General features: G+C 41.5%; 1 protein-coding gene across 4 annotated transcripts in view; it reads left to right on the top strand.

Moving 5' to 3' along the window:
* The window catches only part of PUDP (pseudouridine 5'-phosphatase), a 216281-nt gene that overhangs the window by 114529 nt on the left and 79572 nt on the right, over nucleotides 1-22180 (top strand). The window contains exons 4-5 of one of the 4 annotated variants that reach the window (XM_071212897.1): nucleotides 16166-16270; nucleotides 17398-17451. The exons of 2 other annotated variants lie outside the window; for them this stretch is intronic. In XM_071212897.1, coding sequence (XP_071068998.1) covers nucleotides 16166-16270; nucleotides 17398-17436 — 144 coding nt within the window. In that variant the 3' untranslated portion in view covers nucleotides 17437-17451. Of the gene's footprint in view, nucleotides 1-16165; nucleotides 16271-17397; nucleotides 17452-22180 lie in introns of those variants that run through there. One more of the 4 variants, XM_058291236.2, reaches the window with a different exon arrangement.

Genomic DNA, 22180 nt, shown 5'->3' with positions numbered 1-22180 from the left:
ATTTCTGCCTGCCATCAGATATTAGTTGAATTTTCTGAGTGTTTTCCTTGGCACTGCCTTTTTCTGAAGTTATTTATCATACGCAATAGGGATTCTACTTTCCTAGATTAGATAAGAGTTTTTAAAAATCTTTGCCTCATTCTTTTTAAAAATCAGTTTTATTCATACCCCATACAGTCTATCCCAAGTGTCTGATTGACGGTGTCTTGTTATTTTTGGTTGGTCACTGCTATCTTATTATCTGCCTCCATTGCCACAGCTCTGTGGAGTCACACATCAGGAAATGTAAACAGTGAAGGAATGGTTTTTTCTTTTACCTGACTGGTGTTGGGCTACAGCATGAACTTCACCACAAAAAATCCCTTCTAAATTATTTATGCTTATTTCCCCAAGTGTTGTTTTTGGTGTTTCATGACCTCAGTGACCGATTATTTAGACAACAACTTGGGAATGCAGACTTCTCCTCAGGCATAATTTATGTTCTGATTCTCATTTTAAAGCATGAGTTTGTATTGTTTCATTTTAATATACAAGTTGTGGTGAAAAGGGGCAGCTTTTAAATAATATTTTTGCCTATATCCCCTTTAGTTATTTTGGACCAAAAAAAATGGAAGAAAGAACATTATAAATAAATTGTTTAGGTCAGAATTTTTTAACTTCCTTGGAGAAATAAGAGAATGAAAATTGTTTTTAATGCCAAGCAGCCTGTGGCATAAAGAAGGAAGTGCTTTCAGAGCATTCAGCCTGGTGGCAACAACCAAGCATGGCCACAGATTCCCCAGGGCCTCCATGTGCTTGCAAGAATCATGTAAATGTTAGCTGAACTAAATTTCAGCTGTGCCCACGTGAAAGCAGCATCAGTTGAGGTAGGAAAGACTTGGCTTAGACCTGAGTCACCTGCCTCAGAATTATATTTGAAATGAACTGCCTTGTTTTTCATATTTTGAGCTGGAATGCATTAAACCTTTATCATAAATTGTAGAGTTCTTGTGTATCTGCTGGACTTTGGAATTCATACGACTTATATGGCGTTTCAAAGAAGAAGGTTATGCATCATTAATGATGACTATCCCCACAGTCCTTGCACACCGGGCATCCCCATGGGAGCCTTCGTTTTATACAGGACGGAGAGGAAAAGAAGAATCCTGAGGTCTGTCTGCAAACTCACTCGCAAAGCTGGCATGAGTACTTGGACCTCCGCATCTGTTTCTGTGCCAAATTATTTGCCTGCAAGGGGAAAATGGGGAAGAACTTAAACTAAACCACCACTCGCTGTTCTCGTATGGCTGGATCTGTTGAGATGAAGCCAGTAGGTGACCAAGGGGATGCCTTCAGCAAGGTCCTGTCCTTGTGAACGTAACTGAAGGAGAATGGGCGTTGCCTCCACACCTCCAGGTGGTAACCCCAATGTCACTTGAGCTGTAATAGTGTGTACCCCACTCTGTCCCATCACCACACCCTCCGGATGACACTATGGGGAGCCTGAGGCATGCTAGTATGTACAGAGCTGGGATTTTAACCTCGGATTCTGAATTGGGAGACTTCCAGCTTGACCACCATCCCATTCATCATTTTGCTGCTGGCCAGCTCATCGAGGGCGTGTTAAAATCACCTGTCCCCACTTGAACACTTTGTCTCCCCTTTCAGTCTGCCCCTGTGCCCCCGGCTCCCTTACAGTGTTCTAATGGACATTAGATGGAAATTCCCAAATCAAAGAACCTTCATCATGCCCTTGCCCACGGGCCCATCACGGCTCCTGAAGAAACCCACACTTCAGCTTAGACAAGGCACTCAAGCTCCCCGCGGTCTGAACTGAGCACACCTTCCCGGATGCAATGCCTTAACTTCTCCTGCAATCCATGACCCAACCTTTCTGAAAAAGCACTCTGAGACCCCCGCCCCCCCCCCCACTGCCTCACTTTCCTTTCCTTGACCATTCTAACTCTTCTTCCTTCAGTGCCTTTACTTTTACTGCGTTTCCTTTTAAAATTTTTTGCTTGGTCTTATTCAGTGGCATTAACTGCACTCACAGTGTTGGGCAACCATCACCACTGTCTATTTCCAAACCTTTTTCATCACCCCAAACAGAAACTCTGAACCCACTTAGAACTAACCTCCCATTCTCCCTCTTCACAGCCTCTGGTATCCTCTAATCTCCTTTCTGTCTCTCTGAATTTGCTTGTTCTAGGTATTTCATGTCAGTGGAATCACGCAATATCTGTTCTCTTTGTGCAGCATGATTTCAGGATTCATCCATGTCATAGCATGTATCAGAACTTCAGTCCTTTTAGTGGCTGAATAGTATTCTGTCGTGTGTACCTACCACATTCTGTATCCATTCATCTGTGGATGGGCACTTGGGTTGTTTCCACCTTTACACTATTGTGGATAATACTGAAATTTTTGCCTTTGCTTTTAAATTCCTCCCAACTCCTAAAGGTCAAGTTCAAGTGTGACCTGCTATGGGGAGTGAACCTCCAAACCAAGAGTTGAACTTGAACCTCGTCTTCTCTGAACAGCCTCTACAGTCTGTGCAGGTTTCAGTCAAAGCACTTAACTCATATCCACGCCTTGCTAGTTAATGCTGCTCAGGTGGGTCACTCTGCCCACCCCCCACCCCCTGTCCCAGCAAGACCATAAGCTCTGTGAGGTTAGGATCCCAGTTTCCACCTCTTTAGATCTAGCAGTGACTTCTACATGATAAGTTCTCAAAGTGAATAATTGGACCATTTATTTTTCCTTCTGCCTTTTGCCAGAATTTCAGGGGTGATATTGGAATCGTCTAACAGTGCTTCTGAGATTTGGCATTCTTTCGGCGTCGGGCCACATATGGTCTTTCATTTAGCAATTTAAATTTTCAGAAGGCACGAAGCTCTGGGACTGCAGAGAGATAAGCTCCTTTCCAAAGAAAGACCCTTCTGACATCTTAATACTTCTTTCATATCCTAATCTTTAAATAATGTTTCTAGTAATATTTCCATTTTCCACCTATGTAGCAGAAGATCTGGGTACAATCTAAATATAAGATCACAATTTCTCAAATATTATTAGGTTTCTGTCTAACCTGGAGTAATAGCTCTGCCTGCAGAATAGACATAAACATATGGTCTATTAAAGGAAATAAAAGGCAAATGTTTATTTATGATCTTTATGTTATGTTATGTTGTATAGGCAATTTTGGAAAATGAGTTAAATGTTAGGAATGGATCAATGAATTCACATCAGTCTTTATAAGCCAAAGCCAAGAATTGTTAAGGAGTAAGTCAGAAGGCGGCATCTCAGTAATTCTGCCTGCCCCCAGCTTAGTAGATCTGACTCATAGCAAATGTTTGTTGTTCTATTTGGTGTTATTGGAATAAGTGATTTTAAATTTGTTGGACAGTGTCATTTTCTCTTACTTTATTTTCACTGCCTTTTTTTTTTTTTTTTTGAGAAAATCCAATTCTGTTCTCCAAACAGACGATCTTGAATTACATTTCCCCTACTGCTTTCAGATATTTTAGGCTGCATTTGTTCATCTTCTGATTGTTTCAAGGGCAATCTTACTGCACAGACCTGCCATACACGAGCTCGTATTTGGACGTGTCCTTTCAGTTTAGTTCCCTCCCGTGCCTGCGCTCTCCATTGTCTAGTCCTAATTTTAAGGCAAGCCATCAGTGGCTAATTTGGATCACTTGCAGACAGATTCCCTCTCTGAGCCCCACAACTGGCACTCTTCCACCATCTCCTTTTCCTCCAGGCATGCAGTGATTTTCCTCTGCCTCGCTCCTCCTGTGCTTATGTCTTCTGTCCAGTTGGATCCTGTCCAATGCTAACATTTTCTGTACTCCCCGGGAAGGAAGTCCTGCAGTCATTTGCCAGGGAAATTGGGTTCTTTCATGAGTCCTCAGCAAATATGAGTTTAGGAAAGGAGAAGCTTGGTGCTCCAACATAAAATACATAAGCAGAAACCCTGAGGTCTGATATGGCTTCGAACACCTGTCAGGTCTTTAAAGGAAATCAGTCATTTTCTTCTTGTTTGGAACTTTTTCCAGAACCACAATGACTGTGTAAGGCTTTGAAGAAGTAATACACGTGGGAAGTTATGCCGGTCAGAGATTTTCATTGTTTTACTACCCCCTTCTTTTTATTCAAAACAAATTGATGTATTTGGTATTGAAAATACCAATATTTGTAGAGGGGCCATAATTTATCATCCAAATAAAGGCAGCTAGAGAGTGAGAGGGGGGCATCATGAATAATTAGCAGGCAGCAGGGATAAACCAGTGTGCTTCCGGGCAAACCAGTCCATATCCGCCTTCGCTGTGCCCTAACTAAGCTCCCCAGAGGCCAATTTCTAGATATTTAACTAAAGCAGCTAATGGAAATCATAAAGCCTAATGGAGAAGAGAAGCTATAAATCTTGGGTGTAATGACTTTGTCCCTATGGGGATGCCAGAATAACTGCTTGAAAATAAAAATTGTATTCAGCACTTCATATCCTATGATGTAAGTTGGACCAAATTTCAAAAGTAAGCCCACTACTCATTCATTCATTCATCCTCGCATTCATTCTTTCCTACATTCATCCGACAAACGCGTCAAACCATTCCTATATTCTAGGAGTTCCTAGTCGTCTTCGTCGGCCAGGGCTGCTGTAACCACAGACTAGTTGGCGTAAACAGCAGGAGTTTCTCATCTCAGGGTTAGAAGTCAAAATCAAGGTTTCAGCTGGCCCACGCTTTCTCTGAGGCCTGAAGCATTCTGGTGGTAGCTTGCTGGTGCTCTATCACTTGATCTCTTGTTCACCATATGGTCTCTCTCCATGTGTCCAAATTTCCTCTTCTTACAAGGACTCCAGCCATATTGGGTTAAGATGCACCCTGGTTCAGTGTCACCTCCCTTTAACGAACAGGATCTTTGAAGATCCTCTTACGGATGGGTTAACTCACAGGGCCAGGGGCTAGGACTGGAGCATGTCTTTGTGGGAAACACGATTCAGTCCATAACGCCAGTCACATGAGGGAGAAAAGTAAAACGGCAACGACGATATTCAACAGGGAGGTTCACGATGAAGTTATGCCCAGTGGACTACAGCACCCAGACAAAGGGGCTTGAAGTCAACAAAGAGGCTGTGATGGGGGTACTTGTGGTCGACAGGCGAAAGCCCCTCTCCCAAAGATATCCAAGTCCTAATCCCCAGACCCTGTGGCTGTGTTACTTGCACAGGAGCTTTGCAGGTGTGTTTAAGCCAGGCGTCTTGAGATGGGGAGATTGTCCTCATTCATCCAATGCAACCACAAGAGAGAGGTGGGAGGGCAGAGGAGGAAATGGAGATTGTCCTCTTTCATCAAATGCAACCACAAGAGAGAGGTGGGAGGGCAGAGGAGGAAATGGAGATTGTCCTCTTTCATCAAATGCAACCACAAGAGAGAGGTGGGAGGGCAGAGGAGGAAATGGGAGGAAAAAAGCAGAAGTTGGAGTGATGAGAGGCCAGGAGTCAAGGAACGTGGGCCACCTCTGACTGCTGGAAAAGGCAAAGAATGGCTTCTTCCCTCGAGCCTCCAGAAGGAATGCAGTGTGGCCGACCCCTTGATTTTGGCTCATTGAGATCCGTTATTGGACTTTAGGCCTCTACAACCATAAGATAATGACTTTGTGTTGCCTGGAGCCACTAAATTTGGGATGATTTGTTTTACATCAGCAACAGAAAACTAAGACGGATGACTGAGTGCTTCCCAGATGATCTGGGCACCAAACCACGTGAAGCTGGGCCGGACGACACCAGTCAGGCACGGAAGGAGGACGCAGCCTGGACATTCGCTGAAGCTAGGTGGAAACGACTGAGGTCGAAGGCAGAGAGATGAGTCAGGAGGCTGGTGCCGTTATCAGAGTGAGAAGTGTGAAGGCTCTAACTAGGGGTCAGGTGGAGAGGATGGAAGCCATGGATCAGAATGGCTTTTCCTCCAGCATAATCCCTCCAGGGTGGAAAAACAATGATGGTTTCTTATGCTTGAAGGTGATTTCAGACATTAAAGACTGTTTGGGTAGAGTTAAACAGATGCAAATATGGCAATAGTCTCCATCACTTACTAGCTTTTCCATTATGGCAAGTCACTTAATCTCTTTACATTTTTATCATCTGCAAATGGGGACAGTAACACCTATAATTTCAATATTGTCTACTTATAAGAATTAAAATGTATATATATACACACATATACATATATATAATTTAGCAGAGTCTGGCACATAAACACTTAACAAATAGAATAGATACATATTGCTTATAAGTAATAAATAATACATCCAAGTACACTAGAGAAGTACAAGAAAGGATTTTAACTTCAACATCTTTGCTCTTAGAATTGTGATTTTAGAATGCACCAAAGCATAGCAATATAGAGGTATTATGCATTGTCATAATAATTTTGCACTTTTAAATAAGTAGAAGAGTGGGATTTAGAGTGGACTTCCTCTATGGAATTCAACAGCTATTTTTAGGGTGCCTTCAGTGGGCCACACACAGTGGGCTAAAATGTGAAACATGAGCTGGTCCTCTGGACAAACTCATTCTGTCTGAGAAAAGAGACATGCAGAGCAAACTATTTCTGCTTAATTTTGATTACATAAGTAGTTCATTTCTCATTGTAAAAAGCTTGGTACAAATAGGTCATCATATGAAAATATAAATCAACAACAATTGGAAGATCTAGTGACAATCACTATTAAAATTGTAGCTATTTTTGGAATCCTATTTTCATTCTCCCTATGATTTCCCTCTTCCCCGCCCCTCCCCTGACTCCAAACAACTGAACAGGTGTGTACTCATTGCCTGGGGGTGAGGCATATAAAAGAACTGCAAATAGAGAAAAACCTTCTTCCCCGCTTTGGTTTTCAAAAGCCTAAAATCACCTGGGACCTAGTGTACTACAGGCATACCAAGTGTGTTTCAGAACTTGAGAGCGACTTGAGGAAATAGAAAAAATAAATAAGTAAAAGAATCCCTTGGGTCAGATAAACAGACATGCATGCTTTCTTTGAGTTGAGATTTTTTAATGGCTTCCCTTCACATGCTGTTTTACATTAAATATTGACTGCTCACACATGTCGGAGTAAGTAATCGGGATTAACCGTAAATTGGCAGAAGAGTAAGTAATTGGGATTAACCGTGAACAGGCCACCTGCGCCCATTCACCACCTTGGACCACAGAAGGCTGCCAGCACTGCTTGTCCCTCCTGAATTGCCCTGGCCCTTTGCAGCCCACCTCCCTCAGCCTCCCAGGATTTCCTGACTTCTCTTTATAGTGCCAGCCTCCCACGGGCACAATGCACAGCCAGGGTGTCCAATGAATACGGCGACTATTTTAGTCTCCAACTACCCTTTCTAAACACCTGGGGAGGCTCGGCACGTTAAAAAAATAAAGTAGCCTCCTGTCACTTTCTTTCAAAGCACGGTCTCCTTTCTGTCATTAGACTGCCCAGCACCAGGTAACACTCAAACCTGCAAAGCGGGCTTGGCTTTGCTGAGGGGTGCAGAGGGCTAGAACTGGTTCCTCTGATGCAGTCCCCAAGGACTCTCCTGTGGTTTTCAGCTGGAACCCTCCACGGGGGATGAGGGAGAACGTCTCTCTTCTAGGTGGTCCCTCACAGCTCTGTCCAGGAGTCCAAAGACATTACTCATCAGCACTCCGTGCGCAGGGCTCGGTGCCTTCCAGAACCCCTGCCCCAAGTCAGAATCCAAGTCCAAGTCCAACTTCGCTTCTTTCAGGACCCTCTTAGTCACTCATCCTCTATGTTTTCCAACTGCAAAGAACATTTCAAAGCTATGCAAGCGCACCCTTGAAGCCTCACCCATTGGTCTTGGGAATTGACGGTAGCCTCCTCGAGAGGGTAGAGGCATTCACAGCTTGGCAACAGAGTTCGTCAAAGAAAGCACCTCACCAATCTCAGGATTGGCCCATTTATATATTCTCCAAGTAGGTGAGGACACTTGAGAGACCTGGGGTAGGTTCTAGAGTCCTCCAGTAATTTCTGGCATCTCCTATGAAAACCTGCCACGGGCAAGTTTGTCCCCCACTCATGGTTAGCTGTTGGTAGACAGTTCCACTGATTTTTTTAGATTTCCAAGTTTTGGCCAACCTGAAGAATATAAAATGGTACCTCATTTAACTGAATATTATGAGATTGCTTTTCATACATTTTTAGGTTCCCTCTTTGGTAAAATCCTTCTTCAAGCATTTTCCTCATTTTTCTTATTGGGCGTTTTGCTTTTTATATATGGCTTTGTAGGAATTATTTATATATTCCAGACAAAAAGTCTTTTTCAATTATATGCTACAAATATCCACTTTTATTTGAGACTTAATATTTTCTATGTATCTTTTGATAATTATAAATTCTTAATTTGAATGTAGTCACATTTTATATTTCTTTTCCTTTACGGCTTATCATTTTTTTTTATTCTGGCTAACAATTTTTTTCTTATCCTGAGGACATGATATTCTCCTAAATTGTCTTTTAAAGTGCAATAGCTTTGCTTTTGGCATTAACATTTTTCAGCCATCTAGATTTAATTTTTGTATAGAGTGTGAGGTAGAGTGTTTGGTTCTGTTTTCTAACACTTGTCTCAGCACCATTTAATCCATATTTTCCTATACATCTGCAAAGCCATCTCTGTGATATATGAAAATTCTAAGTACCTAAGGTCTACTTCTGGGTTCTTTATTCTTTTTTTTTTTTTTGGTGGATGTATCTGTTTTTACCCCAATTCCACATGGGTTAACCACCAGAACTTTGTAATAATTCTCAATAGGATAAGTTTTCCCATCTTCTTCAGGCGCGGCTTGGTTATTCTTGACTCTGACTCTCCCATATAAATTTTAGAATCAGCATTTAAATTTCCCCGAAAATCCTGTTGGCATTTTCATAGAAACTGCATTAAATCTAAAGATCTGTTAGAGAAATAGTGACTTATCTAAAATTTTTATGGATTCCTATTCAATTTTATATCTCTTCATTTATTCTCACCTTTATTCTTTTTAAATATATTTTTATACTTTCCGAAGAAAACTCCCTTCTCAATTTTGTTATATTATTTACTACTTCTTTATTCTTTTGGCTTTTGTAAAAGAAATCTTCAAAAAATTTATATGTTCTTATTGTTGCTGAGATGTAGGTTTACAAGTGATTGTGAGTATATTGTATCTAGCAACCTGGATAAACTCTCAATGATTTTAATAATGTATCTAAATATTCTTCAGGGTTATCTAGGTAGACAATGAAATAAGATCCAAATAATAACAACTTCTTCCTTTTTAATCTTTATACACTGCATTTTATTTTTGCATTTTTCATTGAGCCGGCTTTCAGTACTTTGACTTCTAGTTCAAAGCTAAATGAGGAAGTAATAGAAAGTATTCTTATGCATGGTTTTAAAAAGGAATGATTTTGTTTTCATTTAATAGTATGATGTTTCAATTAAATTGTTTTTTTTTTTTTTAATGACTAGTCTTTGTCAGAGCAAGGAGGTTACTTTCTCTTCCTAATTTACTAAGGATATATATTCTTTAAAAAAAGTCAGGAATACGTGTTTACTTTAAAGAATGCTTTCTTTTTTCATCTACTAAATCATCTAAAATGATCATATAATGTTTATTATCCTTTATACATAGCTGGATTGCTTTGTTGCTTTGTTGATTTTTGCTTAAGATATTTGCACCCATATTTAATAAGATTTATTGTCCCTGGTTGATTTTGATATTAAGGTTAGTTATTGTCATAATATTAGTTGGAGTAATTTTCTTCAGTTTCTGTTCTCTGAATGAGTTTTATTGGTTTGGAATTATTTGTTGAATGTTGTACTGAATTAATTTAAAAAACCACTTGGGTCTGGTGTTTTCTTTGTGGGAAGATTTTTAAACTCATCATTCAGTTTATTTAGTCTGTTTTTTCTTGAGTCATCTGTATTTTTCTAGGATTTGAAAATTTAATTTGTTTTCAACATTTTTGGCATAAACTTTTTAATCCTGTTTTTTATCTTCTCAATCTCTGCAGCATCCTTTCTTATGTCTTATTTTTAAAATATTTCCTAATAGTTTGCCTTTTCTCTCTATTTCTCCATTACTCTCTCTTTCTCTCTCCTCTTTAATATTGCCAGAGGTTTGCAAGTCTTGGTATTTTATTCTTTCTACTTTGGGGAGGTTTACTCTATTATTCCTTTACTAACTTCCTGTGCTAGATGCTCAATTCATTCATTTTTCACCCTATTTTCTTCTCTAATATCAACATTTAAGGCTTTAATTTTCCCTCTAGGTATGTCTCTATTTTTATCTTATAATTTACGTATATATTTTTTTCTTTGAAAAATTTAATTTTTTAATTTTAATTTTAATTTTAAAAGAAGCTTTGGATTACATAAACATTACATAAATCTAGGGGGTTCTATTTTATTTTTATTTTTATTTTTCTAATTAAAATTTTTTATGTACAGCTTTATTATTGTTTATCGATATTTTCTTTTTCCATTATGATTTAGTTTTTGAACCATGAGGTTTTGAAATGTGTATTTTAATAAAATTTTTGTACAGAGGTTTTCTATTTATCTCTTTATTCTTGATTTCTATCTCAATTGCATTGTGCACGGAGAATAAGATTTATATGATACCAGCCTGATAAAATCTGTGGATAATCTGCCTTATGAACTAATAAATGCTCGATTTTCATAAATGTTTCAGGTATGTTTGAAAGAATGTATGTTTTTCATTTGTAGTCTCTAATAGTCTGATACCAACATGAAAGTTGTTTTTTTCTCACTCTATTGTATTTTCCACTATGTAGAGAAGTTATTGAATTGCTGAGTCATGTTCAAAAATTCATTCTAATATGCTTAAAGAGTGCTTAATATAAGCCTATGCATAAATGTTTACCGGGCATTAAGAATACAGTGATGAATGGCAGCAACACAGTTCTGGCTCCCATCCAGGCACCCTAGAGTCTAGGTGAAGAGAGGTATGTGCCCATGTAGTTATTTAATCATTGCTGTGTTAAGAGATACAAAGGAAAGCCACAGTGTGCAATGGGGGAGGTTCTGATGAGGTCTGGTACTATGTCCATAGCAGGCTAGTCATCACGAGCTATACCCAGAAGTCCAAACACAAAAATATAGAAAAGAGCCAGGGGCATATGAGTCATCAAGAAGGGAATGAGGGGAAGCGAACTTGGCCCCGTGGTTAGGGTGTCCATCTACCACATGGGAGGTCCGCGGTTCAAACCCCGGGCCTCCTTGACCCATATGGAGCTGGCCCACGCGCAGTGCTGTTGCGCGCAAGGAGTGCCGTGCCACGCAGGGGTGTCCCCCGCGTAGGGGAGCCCCACACTCAAGGAGTGCACCCCGTAAGGAGAGCTGCCCAGCGCAAAAGAACGTGCAGCCTGCCTAAGAATGGCGCTGCCCCCAAAGAGAGCTGATACAACAAGATGACACAACAAAAAGAGACAGATTCCTGTGCTGCTGACAACAACAGAAGTGGACAAAGAAGAAAGACACAGCAAATAGACACAGAGAACAGACAACTGGGGCGAGGGGCGGGGGGAGGGAGGGGGGAGAAATAAATAAATAAATAAATCTTAAAAAAAAAGAAGGGAATGAGGACCTATGCTTCCACCATGCAATGTCTTCCATCTCCTTCCCCTCCCTGGACCCCTGCTTCCCAATCCCCTTTCCTTCTCTTCTCTTCTTCTCCCTCATCTGTCCACCTGCCTTTTAGTTTATCACCACCATAGTCATCTTCCTTTGTAATCATACTGAATGCCCAGGGAAAAAGTCATGACTCTGTGAGTATAGTCTGTTTAGCAGAGCCTGGAATGCCACTCACACTCCACAATTTTTATTTTTTTCCAGTACAAAACTTATGTGGCTGATTAAATGCTTCTCTTAATTGTCAGTTTGCTTAAATAAATATCAAAGAATATTTTTAAAAGAGTTAGCATGCTATGTCTACTATTCTAATGAAAGCCATCCCCCAAAATGAGGTCCAAACTAAAGTCAACTTCATCACCCTAGTTTCATTTTCCTGGCTGCCAAAGCAGATACCTTGCAAGGAGTTGGCTTAAACAGTAGGACTTTACTGGCTCATGGTTTTGCAGCTAGGGGAAGAACAAGATGAAGGCGATGCTTTTCCCCAGAAGACAGTGGTGTTCTGTGCTGGCTGTTGGTGATCCTTGGTGCTCGGCTTCTCTGTCACATGGCAGTGCACATGGCAGCCTCTCCTGGTTTCTCCCTTTTCTTCCAGGTTCCACTGATGTTCGTAGTCTGGCTGCTCCCTCTGGCTTTCTCTGTCTGGCTTTCACTCTGCTCATAAAGGACTCCAGTTACACCATAACATATAGGAGATGACAGACTGATAATGTAAACCATAATGTAAAACATAGGATAACTAAAAATGTAAAGAACTGTGTATCCTAAAGTATGCACCATAATGTAAGCACAGATGTCACCTTGTTAGAAAGCTAATGTCTCAGACTCTGTACATCACTTTAAGTAAATATGATATGAATAGGGCGTAAGAGTATCACTGTGGAAGGGAAAAGGTTTTCTGGTGGATGTGTGGGAGTGCTGTATATTATATATATACATTGCTGTGGTCTAGGACTCCTGTGAAGAAAAGGTGAATAATTAGGGGGGGGGAAAGAAAAAGATAGGATGTGGAATTTTTTCAAGTCAACATTCTTTATCTAAGTTCTTTATCTAACTTTATCCAAGTTCTTTATCCTTTAAACCCATTGCTATATGCCATTCCCTAGTAAGGGACCATGACATTATATATTGGGCTTCAAATTTCAGGGAGTTCTGGATCACAGAGTGTTTCAACAATGGCAATGGAGGGATACTGGTATGGGATACCAATGACAGGTGATATATGGCTGACAGGGAGCTGTACAGAACATATGTCCAGGGTGCATGGTAATGTTTGGATATACTCATAGTGGCAACAATTAAAAACCACAGTAGGGGGGGTACTGGGTTCCTGGTCAGTGGTGCTCTGTTGTGGTCCCTAGGGGAGCAGCGACAGTCTCCCAGGTACAGTGGCGGGGACCGGGAGGGAGTGAGGGTTCAACAGTGAGCCCCTGATGCTAATGACTATGCTTCTGAGCTGACAAACCTAAAATAAGAACAAGGCCTAGAGCAACATTGTGCCTGGGAATTTCCTCCTGTCAGCCTTCATGTTACTCAAATGTGGCCAGTCTCGAAGCCAAACTCAGCATGTAAATGCAATGCCTTCCCCCCAGCGTGGGACATGACACCCGGGGATGAGCCTCCCTGGCAACGAGGGACCAATATCAACTACCAACTGATGATGCAACTGGAAAATGACCTTATATGGAAGGTTCAATGCGGATCAGCAGAATATCCATGTCTACATAAAATACCATGACTTTAAAATGCTGTTTGACCTAAAGTAAGGGGGAAATGGAAAGGAGAAATGAGTTTATATGGCTACAAGTTTCTAAAAAAGAGTCTGGAGGCTGGCAGAAGGATTGCCCTCATGCACAACTGAGCAGAGTCAGAGAGACAGATAAAGCAGATACAACCCCCAGATATTGGTTCCTTTGAGGGCTAAAGAGACCCATGGGAGTTATGGTCATGGCCGATGGGGTTAACTACCAGGGCAGATGGCCCCTCTTTGGAAATGGTGTTTATGTGTGATGAATCTGGACTCAGATGGGATCCCCCTTCATAAGACTTTCATGCTAATGTGCTGGAGGTGCAGTTAATGTTGGGGTTTAAGATATATTTAGGGGATTTGAATCTCTGGACTGACAATGTGATAGCCAGGTCCTGACCCTCAACAGACTCCAGCACCTACAATCTGATCTATTGGACTTACCACACTCAGCTAAGATGGAGTTGAAGAAGGACAACCACCACACCATGGAGCCTAGAGTGAGTACAACTGAAAATGGGAGGATTGCATCCAGCATCCATGTGGAATCTGAGCCTCCTCTTGACATAGAGATGCAATGGACACAACCAATCCAATGTCCACATAGAAGAGGTGGCATTGGATTGGGAAAAGTGGACATGGTGGGCGATGGGTATGGGGAAAGGCAGGAAGAGATGAGAGGTGGAGGCGTCTTTGGGACATGGAGCTGCCCTGGATGGTGCTTCAGAGGTAATCACCGGACATTGTAAATCCTCACAGGGCCCACTGGATGGAATGGAGGAGAGTATGGGCCATGATGTGAACCATTGTCTATGAGGTGCAGAGGTGCCCAAAGATGTACTTACCAAATCCAATGGATGTGTCATGATGATGGGAATGAGTGTTGTTAGGAGGGGGAGAGGGGGGGGCGGGGGGGTGGGGTTGAATGGGACCTCACATATATATTTTTAATGTAATATTATTACAAAGTCAATAAAAAAAAAAGTAAATAAATAAATAAATAAATAAAAATAAAATAAAGGACTCCAGTAATCCAGATTTCCGCTCAACCTGAATCATTTAGACCACACCTTAATTGAAGTAAAACCTCGATGAGATATTATTGGCAATGGGTCCATGCCCACAGGAATGGGTTAAGTTTAAGAACATGTTTTTCTGGGGTACATAGCACCAAGAGGCTACAATACACAACAGTACATTTATATTTTTGTTGCTTGAAGTTTCATGAGCTTTTTTGTGGTTGTTGTTAGGTTGATTACACTGAAGACTCCTTTCGCCCTGAGAGTCAGTTAAAATCCCTGGTCATTTTTATTATATAGCTGGTGAGCCATGTCTCCCCCAGTTGGTACTTGTGTGGCTGGCATATTTGACCAAAGAGTACCATATAATGGCTGTCAGTCTACTTGTCTGCTTCAGCCCATTCATCCAGACTAGCATGTCACCCTTGGAGTTTATTTCTTCTTTTCTCTTTTCCCTCTTGGTTTCTTCTGGTTTTGACTGTGTTATACAATGCGTTGGCTGACCATCTCAGCTTCTTCTCATTTTCACCCCTGATCAGCAGGCCAAGCCACTCATTAAAATGGTCAACAGGGGAGGAAGAAGAGAGAGCTAGGATGGGCACCATGAGACATTCCCCTCCAGGTAGACAGCCATCCCTGAATCATCAGCTCTAATACCTTTAAGCTCATCCTAATTGCATCATCAGTCAATCCACACAGCTCAGATGAAAACCTTTGTCATATATTTGGTTCAAATGTAGACACTGTCCTTCAAGCCCACTGCATTCCTCATATTTATCCATCCAGTGAAATGAGCTTAGCCTGGCATGACTTTGTCATAACGACCCCATTTGGACTCACAGTGACCTCCGCCTTCTTGTTTAAGTGCTCACCAACCATCCTGAAAAAAGAATCCATTTCTAGATTTTGCCCAGGGATACCTCAAACACTTATTCTCTCAATGCTGATCTGCTTTCTAGGTGAGCTCATGTGAATCCTAATAGCCAAATTCAATGGTCATTTCGGCTCCTCTCTTGGCCTTTCTGTGGCATTTGACACTGCCCACCATCCCGTCTTTCTCATGCACTAATTTGTATAATTCATCTTCTCATCTTTCAAAAGCCAGAATACTTATTCTCCAATTTTCTGGATGGACATACATGCTCTTTTATAAATGCTTTTCAACATTACCAGTGATGACTACTTCATATAATTTGTAAACTCTTTCATGGATTTGAGAAGCAGTTTATCCAGGCTGGAAAATCTTTCTTCCACAGCTTGGCTCTCTTGAAGCCTCCTCCACAGTCTTAGGGCTTTAATGTTTTTCTAAATGTTCCTTTTCCAATTATTTGTCTGCAGATTCTTCTCAAAGACCGAGAAGAGGTAGCAAAGTAAAATGCCAGAAGATATTCTTTCTTGCTGTGGAAGAATGACTCAATGGTTTTTGAGCTTATTTAGGTCATGGAACAACTAGAATATACAGTACTCTCTGTGGAATATCTCGCTCTTGTGAAAGACCAAGATTATTGAGAGCTTTTTTCATCTTATGATCAGTTTGACTAACTACAGTTGTTATACTTGACAAGTACTTTATGTAACATAAAATTATAGTTGTGAGAAAATATATCCTCCACAATCACAAGTTATCAAAGTCATCTCCTTCTGGAATTCTCTGCTAATAATCACTTGCTTCTTGTTTGTTCATGTTTATTTGTTCATTCATTCACTCATTGCATTTTCTTTTAGAACTTAAAAACCAGAGAAGGCAGAGGATGCAAAGCAGTTAGGAAAAAGAATTACTGGAGGAAAAATGAAAAGCTGAGACTACTTTTATCATTCCAGTTAATATTGGTAAGTTGTGAAAAGACCAAAGCAAAGCAAAGTTGCAAGGATCCAAGGAAACTTTTTTTTAATTTTATGATTGTTAGATTAAAAAAATATGAGGTCCCCATATATCCCCCCACCCCCCTCACCCCACTCCTCCCCCCATAACAACAACCTCCTCCATCATCATGAGACATTCATTGCACTTGGTGAATACATCTCTGAGCACCGCTGCACCTCATGGTTAATAGTCCACACCATAGCCCACACTCTCCCACAGTCCACCCAGTGGCCAAGAAAACTTTTGTATCACACAGGACACCTACTTGGCTCAATGTCAGCTGATTGGGAAGGCTTCAGAAATGTCCACTATCTACTCAAGACAAGTAGTTACCTGAGTAGAGATAGTTCCTAGCCTGTTGTTCTACCCTGGGATTAGTGTCCTTTTCTGAGGAAAAAGTTGTAAAACCTATTATTCATTTCTCATACCCCTCCTTCCATCATCCATAAAAAGTTGAAATACAGTGTCTGCTTCACCTAAATAAATATAAGTATCTGCAGAAAGTAATAAGATTTGTAAGAAGTCAGATGGCAGCAGTTGTTTCTTTTGTATTTGGATTTTGTCCCCAAAATGCCAGTAGGCTCCCTTCTTTTTCCTTGAAGTTAAGTAACTTTTCTTGGGACTATTTTACTGTAAATGGGTCTGTGCTATTTCTCTCCCCCCCTTCCTCACCTCTGAGATTTTCAGTTTGTAGATTCCAGTTTTCTTTCAATTCAATAAAGTCTTCTTGTTTTTGTTTTAATTTTTTTTCTATTCTAGCTTCCCTTCTCTTTCTTGGAGTTCCAATTACATGTCCCTTGAACCCCTTGTTCCTATTTTTGTTGTCTCCCAGCATTTTTCTATCAGTTCTTCGCATTATGATATGTTATTACGCACTTTTAGCAGAAGTCACCCTGCCTCAGAACAAGGGCCACTGTAGCAGTTTGATATAATTGATGAATTCCAAAAAGAAATATTAGATTATGCTTGTAATCTAATCTGTAACTGGGTGTGACTGAGTTATGATTGGGGCATTGAGTCCCCACCCCCCAGATAAAAGGTATGGCAAAGAACAGAGTTGAGGGTTTCTGATGTTGAAGTTTTGATGTTGAAGTTTGATGCTGAAGACTTAAGCTGGAGCCCCGGGAAGTAAGCTCCCAAAGGAAAGAGAAGCTAGTCCCAGGAAGGAAGGAACCTTGAACCCAGAGAAAAGCAAGCCCCAGGATCGTAGGAACCCAAGAAGTCTGAACACTCGCAGACGTCGGCAGCCATCTTGCTCCAAATAGACTTTGGTGAGGGAAGTAACTTATGCTTTATGGCCTGGTATCTGTAAGCTCCTACCCCAAATAAATACTCTTTATAAAAACCAACCAATTTCTCATATTTTGCATCTGCAGCCCTTTGGCTGACTAATATAGCCACTGGTTTTGGTTTTTTTGTTTTTTTTTTTTTGAATGGTAAGAACTATCACTCTTTTTTGCTTACTAAGATTAGCAGTTGTGAGGCTGTTGCCATCAGTGAATTCTTGTCTAGTATGCCATGTTTCTAGACTGCATCTCACGAAGGCACTCTCTATGCATGTTTCCTTGATGAAACCTACTTTCCCTGCTTGTTTTCTTCTTCACGCCCTTGCATCCCACTTTACTAAGCCAGGTCCTTCCTTTTGGGCTGTTGCCAGCTTCTGTGGAGAACATCTGAGAGACGTTCACTCTCCCTCAGAAACCCCCACTCTCTCCTCCAAGCTTTATTGAACTTGGCAGCCCATCTTCATGTATTGTGGTTCAGCATCTACATGGTTCCTCATTTCATCCAAGATGGAATATAATTATATTTTTTCCCTGTCTTCATTGTCTTGGGTTCATCTTGGTTCAAGACACAGAAGATGTTTATAACTAAAATTATCAATGGGGAAAAATTTGTTTCTAATGGACTCAGCAATTAAAAAAGCACAGTGTGAGACAAATATAATATGCTAACTTGATTTTAATTGCTGTGCAATTGCATATGATTTGTTGCATGCTTTTAATATTCTACCTTGAGATACATACCCCCAGTTAGACTGCCAACTTCATGAGCAGTGATTCATCTAGCACATGTTGGTTGAGTTAAATTGGTTCCATTAGCGAAAAGGTCTTATGCTCACTCATTTCATGCAAAAATATAATAGTCATTGGGTTGGCAGGAGAAAGACAATCATTGATTTTATATATGAGACAATTTTAGTATGTTTGCTATCATTTCATATGGTAGGTTTTTTTTTTCTCTCCAGTTTTCAAAATGAGCTTCTATCATATGCATTAATCAAATCCTCTTCAGGTTGACTATTCAAAAATAAACAAATATATGAGACATAATGAGGGTAGCCCTCTCAGCTTCCATGAAAAACTCTGGATTTCCATTATTTTACTTTTCATGGATCCATTTATTTACTGTCCTCTTCCGTATTTTCGTAGACTCCAGAGACATCTATTTGGCAACTAATAGGGTCAGCCTTGATTACATCATGCTTCATAGTGTTCATACACTCTGTTTTCCTGTACATAAATAATGTCATCAGATTTGGGAACAGGAAGTGACGTTAGGAACACTCTACTCCAGCTCCCTCCCTTTACAGATTAAGGAACTGTGGCCAAGATGCTGAGGAAACTGTACACATTCTCAGCTAGAGAGTGGTAGGGCTAATTTTCCAGAGATTCAGTCGTGTGCCATGCTTTGCACTACACCCACTGCCTTTGGTTCATTCTGCCTGAGGTCAAACAACACTTAAAAACACCCTGAAAATGCTCACTTATAAAAGTTGCCCATGTTTAAACTTAAACTTGAGTGTCAGCTGAGTAGACAAGTACATCCAATGCAACTGCAATCATGTCCTTGGAAATTTATAGCATCGCCCTCAAGCTCAACAACTCTTGGCAGCTACCCAAACTTCAGTTTTACCTCCAAGTAAAAATAGAGTAGAATGCATGTCATTAGCATAAATATGGCATTTAAGTAACTCCAGGGCATGGGGAGACTTTGTGTTCCTGGGTGATGAGGACTTTTTCTTTCACAGAGATGTCCTTTCTTCCCAGAAGGCTTTAATGAGCAGAAGAATATTTCCACATTGTCACTCACTTTTTTCTGTTTTGAACGATACTTATTTGTTTTTAGGAGGTTCCGGGAATCTAACCCAGGACCTTGTGCATAGGAAGCAGGCACTTAACCACTGAACTACATCCACTCCCCAATGAGAGTTGGTTTTGTTTGTTTGTTTTGTTCTGTTTTTAGGAGGTGCCAGAGATTGAACCCTGGACCTTGTACATGGGAAGCAGGCACTCAACCACTTGAGCTACATCTGCTCCCTTGAATGACACATTTTTATATCAGAGAAATGGTGAAAATAATGGACCATGGAAGATTATCTAAGCTGCTAATCCTGGTGCATACACACAGAACTCTCAACTACAGGTGGGGCAAGAAAAAATTAAGATTTGTTTATTCAAGAAAAAATTCTTGAAGGCAGACCAATACTCAAGTGCACATAGTTTGAGTTTCGGTGGTCAGCTGGATTGCAGTAGCAAAAAAAATGAAGCCACCACCAACTACTGGAGTCAGATAGAAAAGTCTTTCCTTGGGGGCAAGAATACCGGCAGATCGAGTGTTGAAGAGGCAGATCGCAAAAGCGTGAGGAGCTCACGAAATTTTAGGCAACACCAACAACCCAAGCCCGACTTCTCTGATGGCCAAACCCAGGAAGTAGAGGCATGTCCTCTGTGAATAAAATGAACAACAGAAAGAGGTAACCACCAATATCTCCACTGCAAGCACAGAGAGAAACCTGGCAAGAGAAGCTTTCCATCTGCAGCATCCCAACACCAGGGCTTAGTAATGGATAGAGGAGATGTGTATTCTTATGTGAAGCTTTGGGGTACAATTTTCATTTTTTTCAGAGGGGTGCTAGTGACCGGTTTTGTAATTTTCTGTCTCCAGTGGGGTGTGTACCCCCTGCCACTCTCGGCTCTGTGGCTTTGGGGTCTCCAGGGAGGGGAAGTCTCCCTCTGCCTGCCCACCCAGCTGCCCAGCAGAGGCCCATCTGCTGCCCTCTGCCCCTTGGGAACCTGGAGACCATCTTACTTTTGTTCTGAAGGAAGAAATACCCGTGTGGTTAGAAAGGAGAGGGAAGATCAGCGCGAAAGACTGCCTGTGAGGTAGGAGAGATCGTTTAAGAAGCAAGTTTAATTTTCTGCTCATTCCCCCTTTTATCCTTCCTGTGCTTTGATTAGAGACTGCAAGAGTTGGTTCAGATAAGTATACTTCTCTCAACTAAATTCTGAGCTGGGTACCTCATGCCGAGATAAAATGTGGTTCTTGACTTTGAAGTGCCCCAAGGCCATTGAGATATGTGGACAAACAGGCGGATGTGCTCAGTGTAGGGAGATTAAATGCAAAACAGCCATATACCCTGAGAGCCCAGGGAGGTATTTGCTTCAGGCTGGGCTCAGGGACGAGCTCTTGACGATGCAACACCTCAAGGCAGCCCCGGTGCAGGGGTTTAGGATTTAGACCCCTGCCTGAGGTTTCTGAGAAAGAAGAAAGCACCTAGATGGGAAGCAGCATGGTGCATGCGTGTACACATGTGAACGTGTGGAGGGGCTGGGTAGGAGAGCTCCCTTGATTTGCAGTTAGTAGATGATGATGGGCAGGATTGGGGCAGGAAGGAGGTGAGGCTGAAGGGGTGAGAAGGGACCAGGGCATCAAAATCCTGCTCTCTCTGCTTGGCGTGTGTCCTGAAGGAAATGGGGAGCCTTGGCGGGATTTCCTGTTGGCCATAAATACACCTGCCACACGAAGGTCAGCGGTCTCTTTCTGGCAGTATTCTACTTTACCCCAGCTGGCGGAGCAAGCTTTGTCTTCATCTGGAGCTCTTGAGTTTTGTTTTTGTTGCCCTTCCTGCCTTGTATCCTTATTTTAAATAAACATGCCACTGAAAAACAGTGTAGAATTGACCTTGAAACAGAATTTTGGCTCCACTACTTTTCAGTCCATGACTTTGGGGAAAATAACACCTGTAAGCCTCAGGTGTGTTTTTTGTGGGGTTTTTTCCCCCAAGATAAAATGGAGATAGAAATACCTAACTGGTAAGATGAGGTGAAATAGCATATGACAAGACAGGACAGCTGATCAACAAATGGGAGCCTGTTCCTGTGGTCCAGGAAATGAGGACAAGCTGACGTTTAGAGCAACCATTAGCAAGCTTTTTCTGTATGGGGCCAGATGGCAAATATTTTCAGCTTTACAGACCATAGGGTCTTGGTCACAACCCCTCATCTGGGCCAGTGTAGCTCAAAAGCAGCCACGGATAATATATAAACCCAGGGGTGTGGTTGGGTTCCAATAAAACTTTATTTACAAGCACAGATCGTGGGCCGGATTCCACCCAGGACATACCGTGCTGAACACAGTCTGTGGGTCGCAAAATCCAATCTCTGTTGTGAAGCAGTTTGTCTTTGTTCCTGGCACATAGCTCACTGAACAGTCCAACTACCCTGACACAGCAGTATTTCTGTCCATACTGTTACAAGGGATACAACTACAGCCCAGCAGTGTTAGGAAATCTGCTTAAGGTCACGAGACGAATGCTTGCTGGAAAGGAAACCCTGCATCTTCAGCTTGCAGTCGTTGGAGCTGATTTCCTGGTGGGATTTCCTTCCTCGCTGAGATTGAATGCTCCTTGCCTCCACCAGCCTCCTCTGAGGAAAGGGGATATCTGTGCTCCTTACAGCTCTGGTATTCTAACGCTGCCTCTCAGGCCACCTCTGACCAGCCAGGACTTTGCATTTTTCTTTCCACATTCTTTTAACAATACTCTCCAGGTGTCCTCTTCTCTGGCTCTCAGAAGCCAGCACGTCCCCCAGTGA

This window comes from Dasypus novemcinctus, chromosome X, assembly GCF_030445035.2.
Source record: "Dasypus novemcinctus isolate mDasNov1 chromosome X, mDasNov1.1.hap2, whole genome shotgun sequence".
Taxonomy (NCBI): Eukaryota; Metazoa; Chordata; class Mammalia; order Cingulata; family Dasypodidae; genus Dasypus; species Dasypus novemcinctus.
Note: the sequence above shows the minus strand (reverse complement) of the source record. Positions and strands in the feature narration are given on the sequence as shown.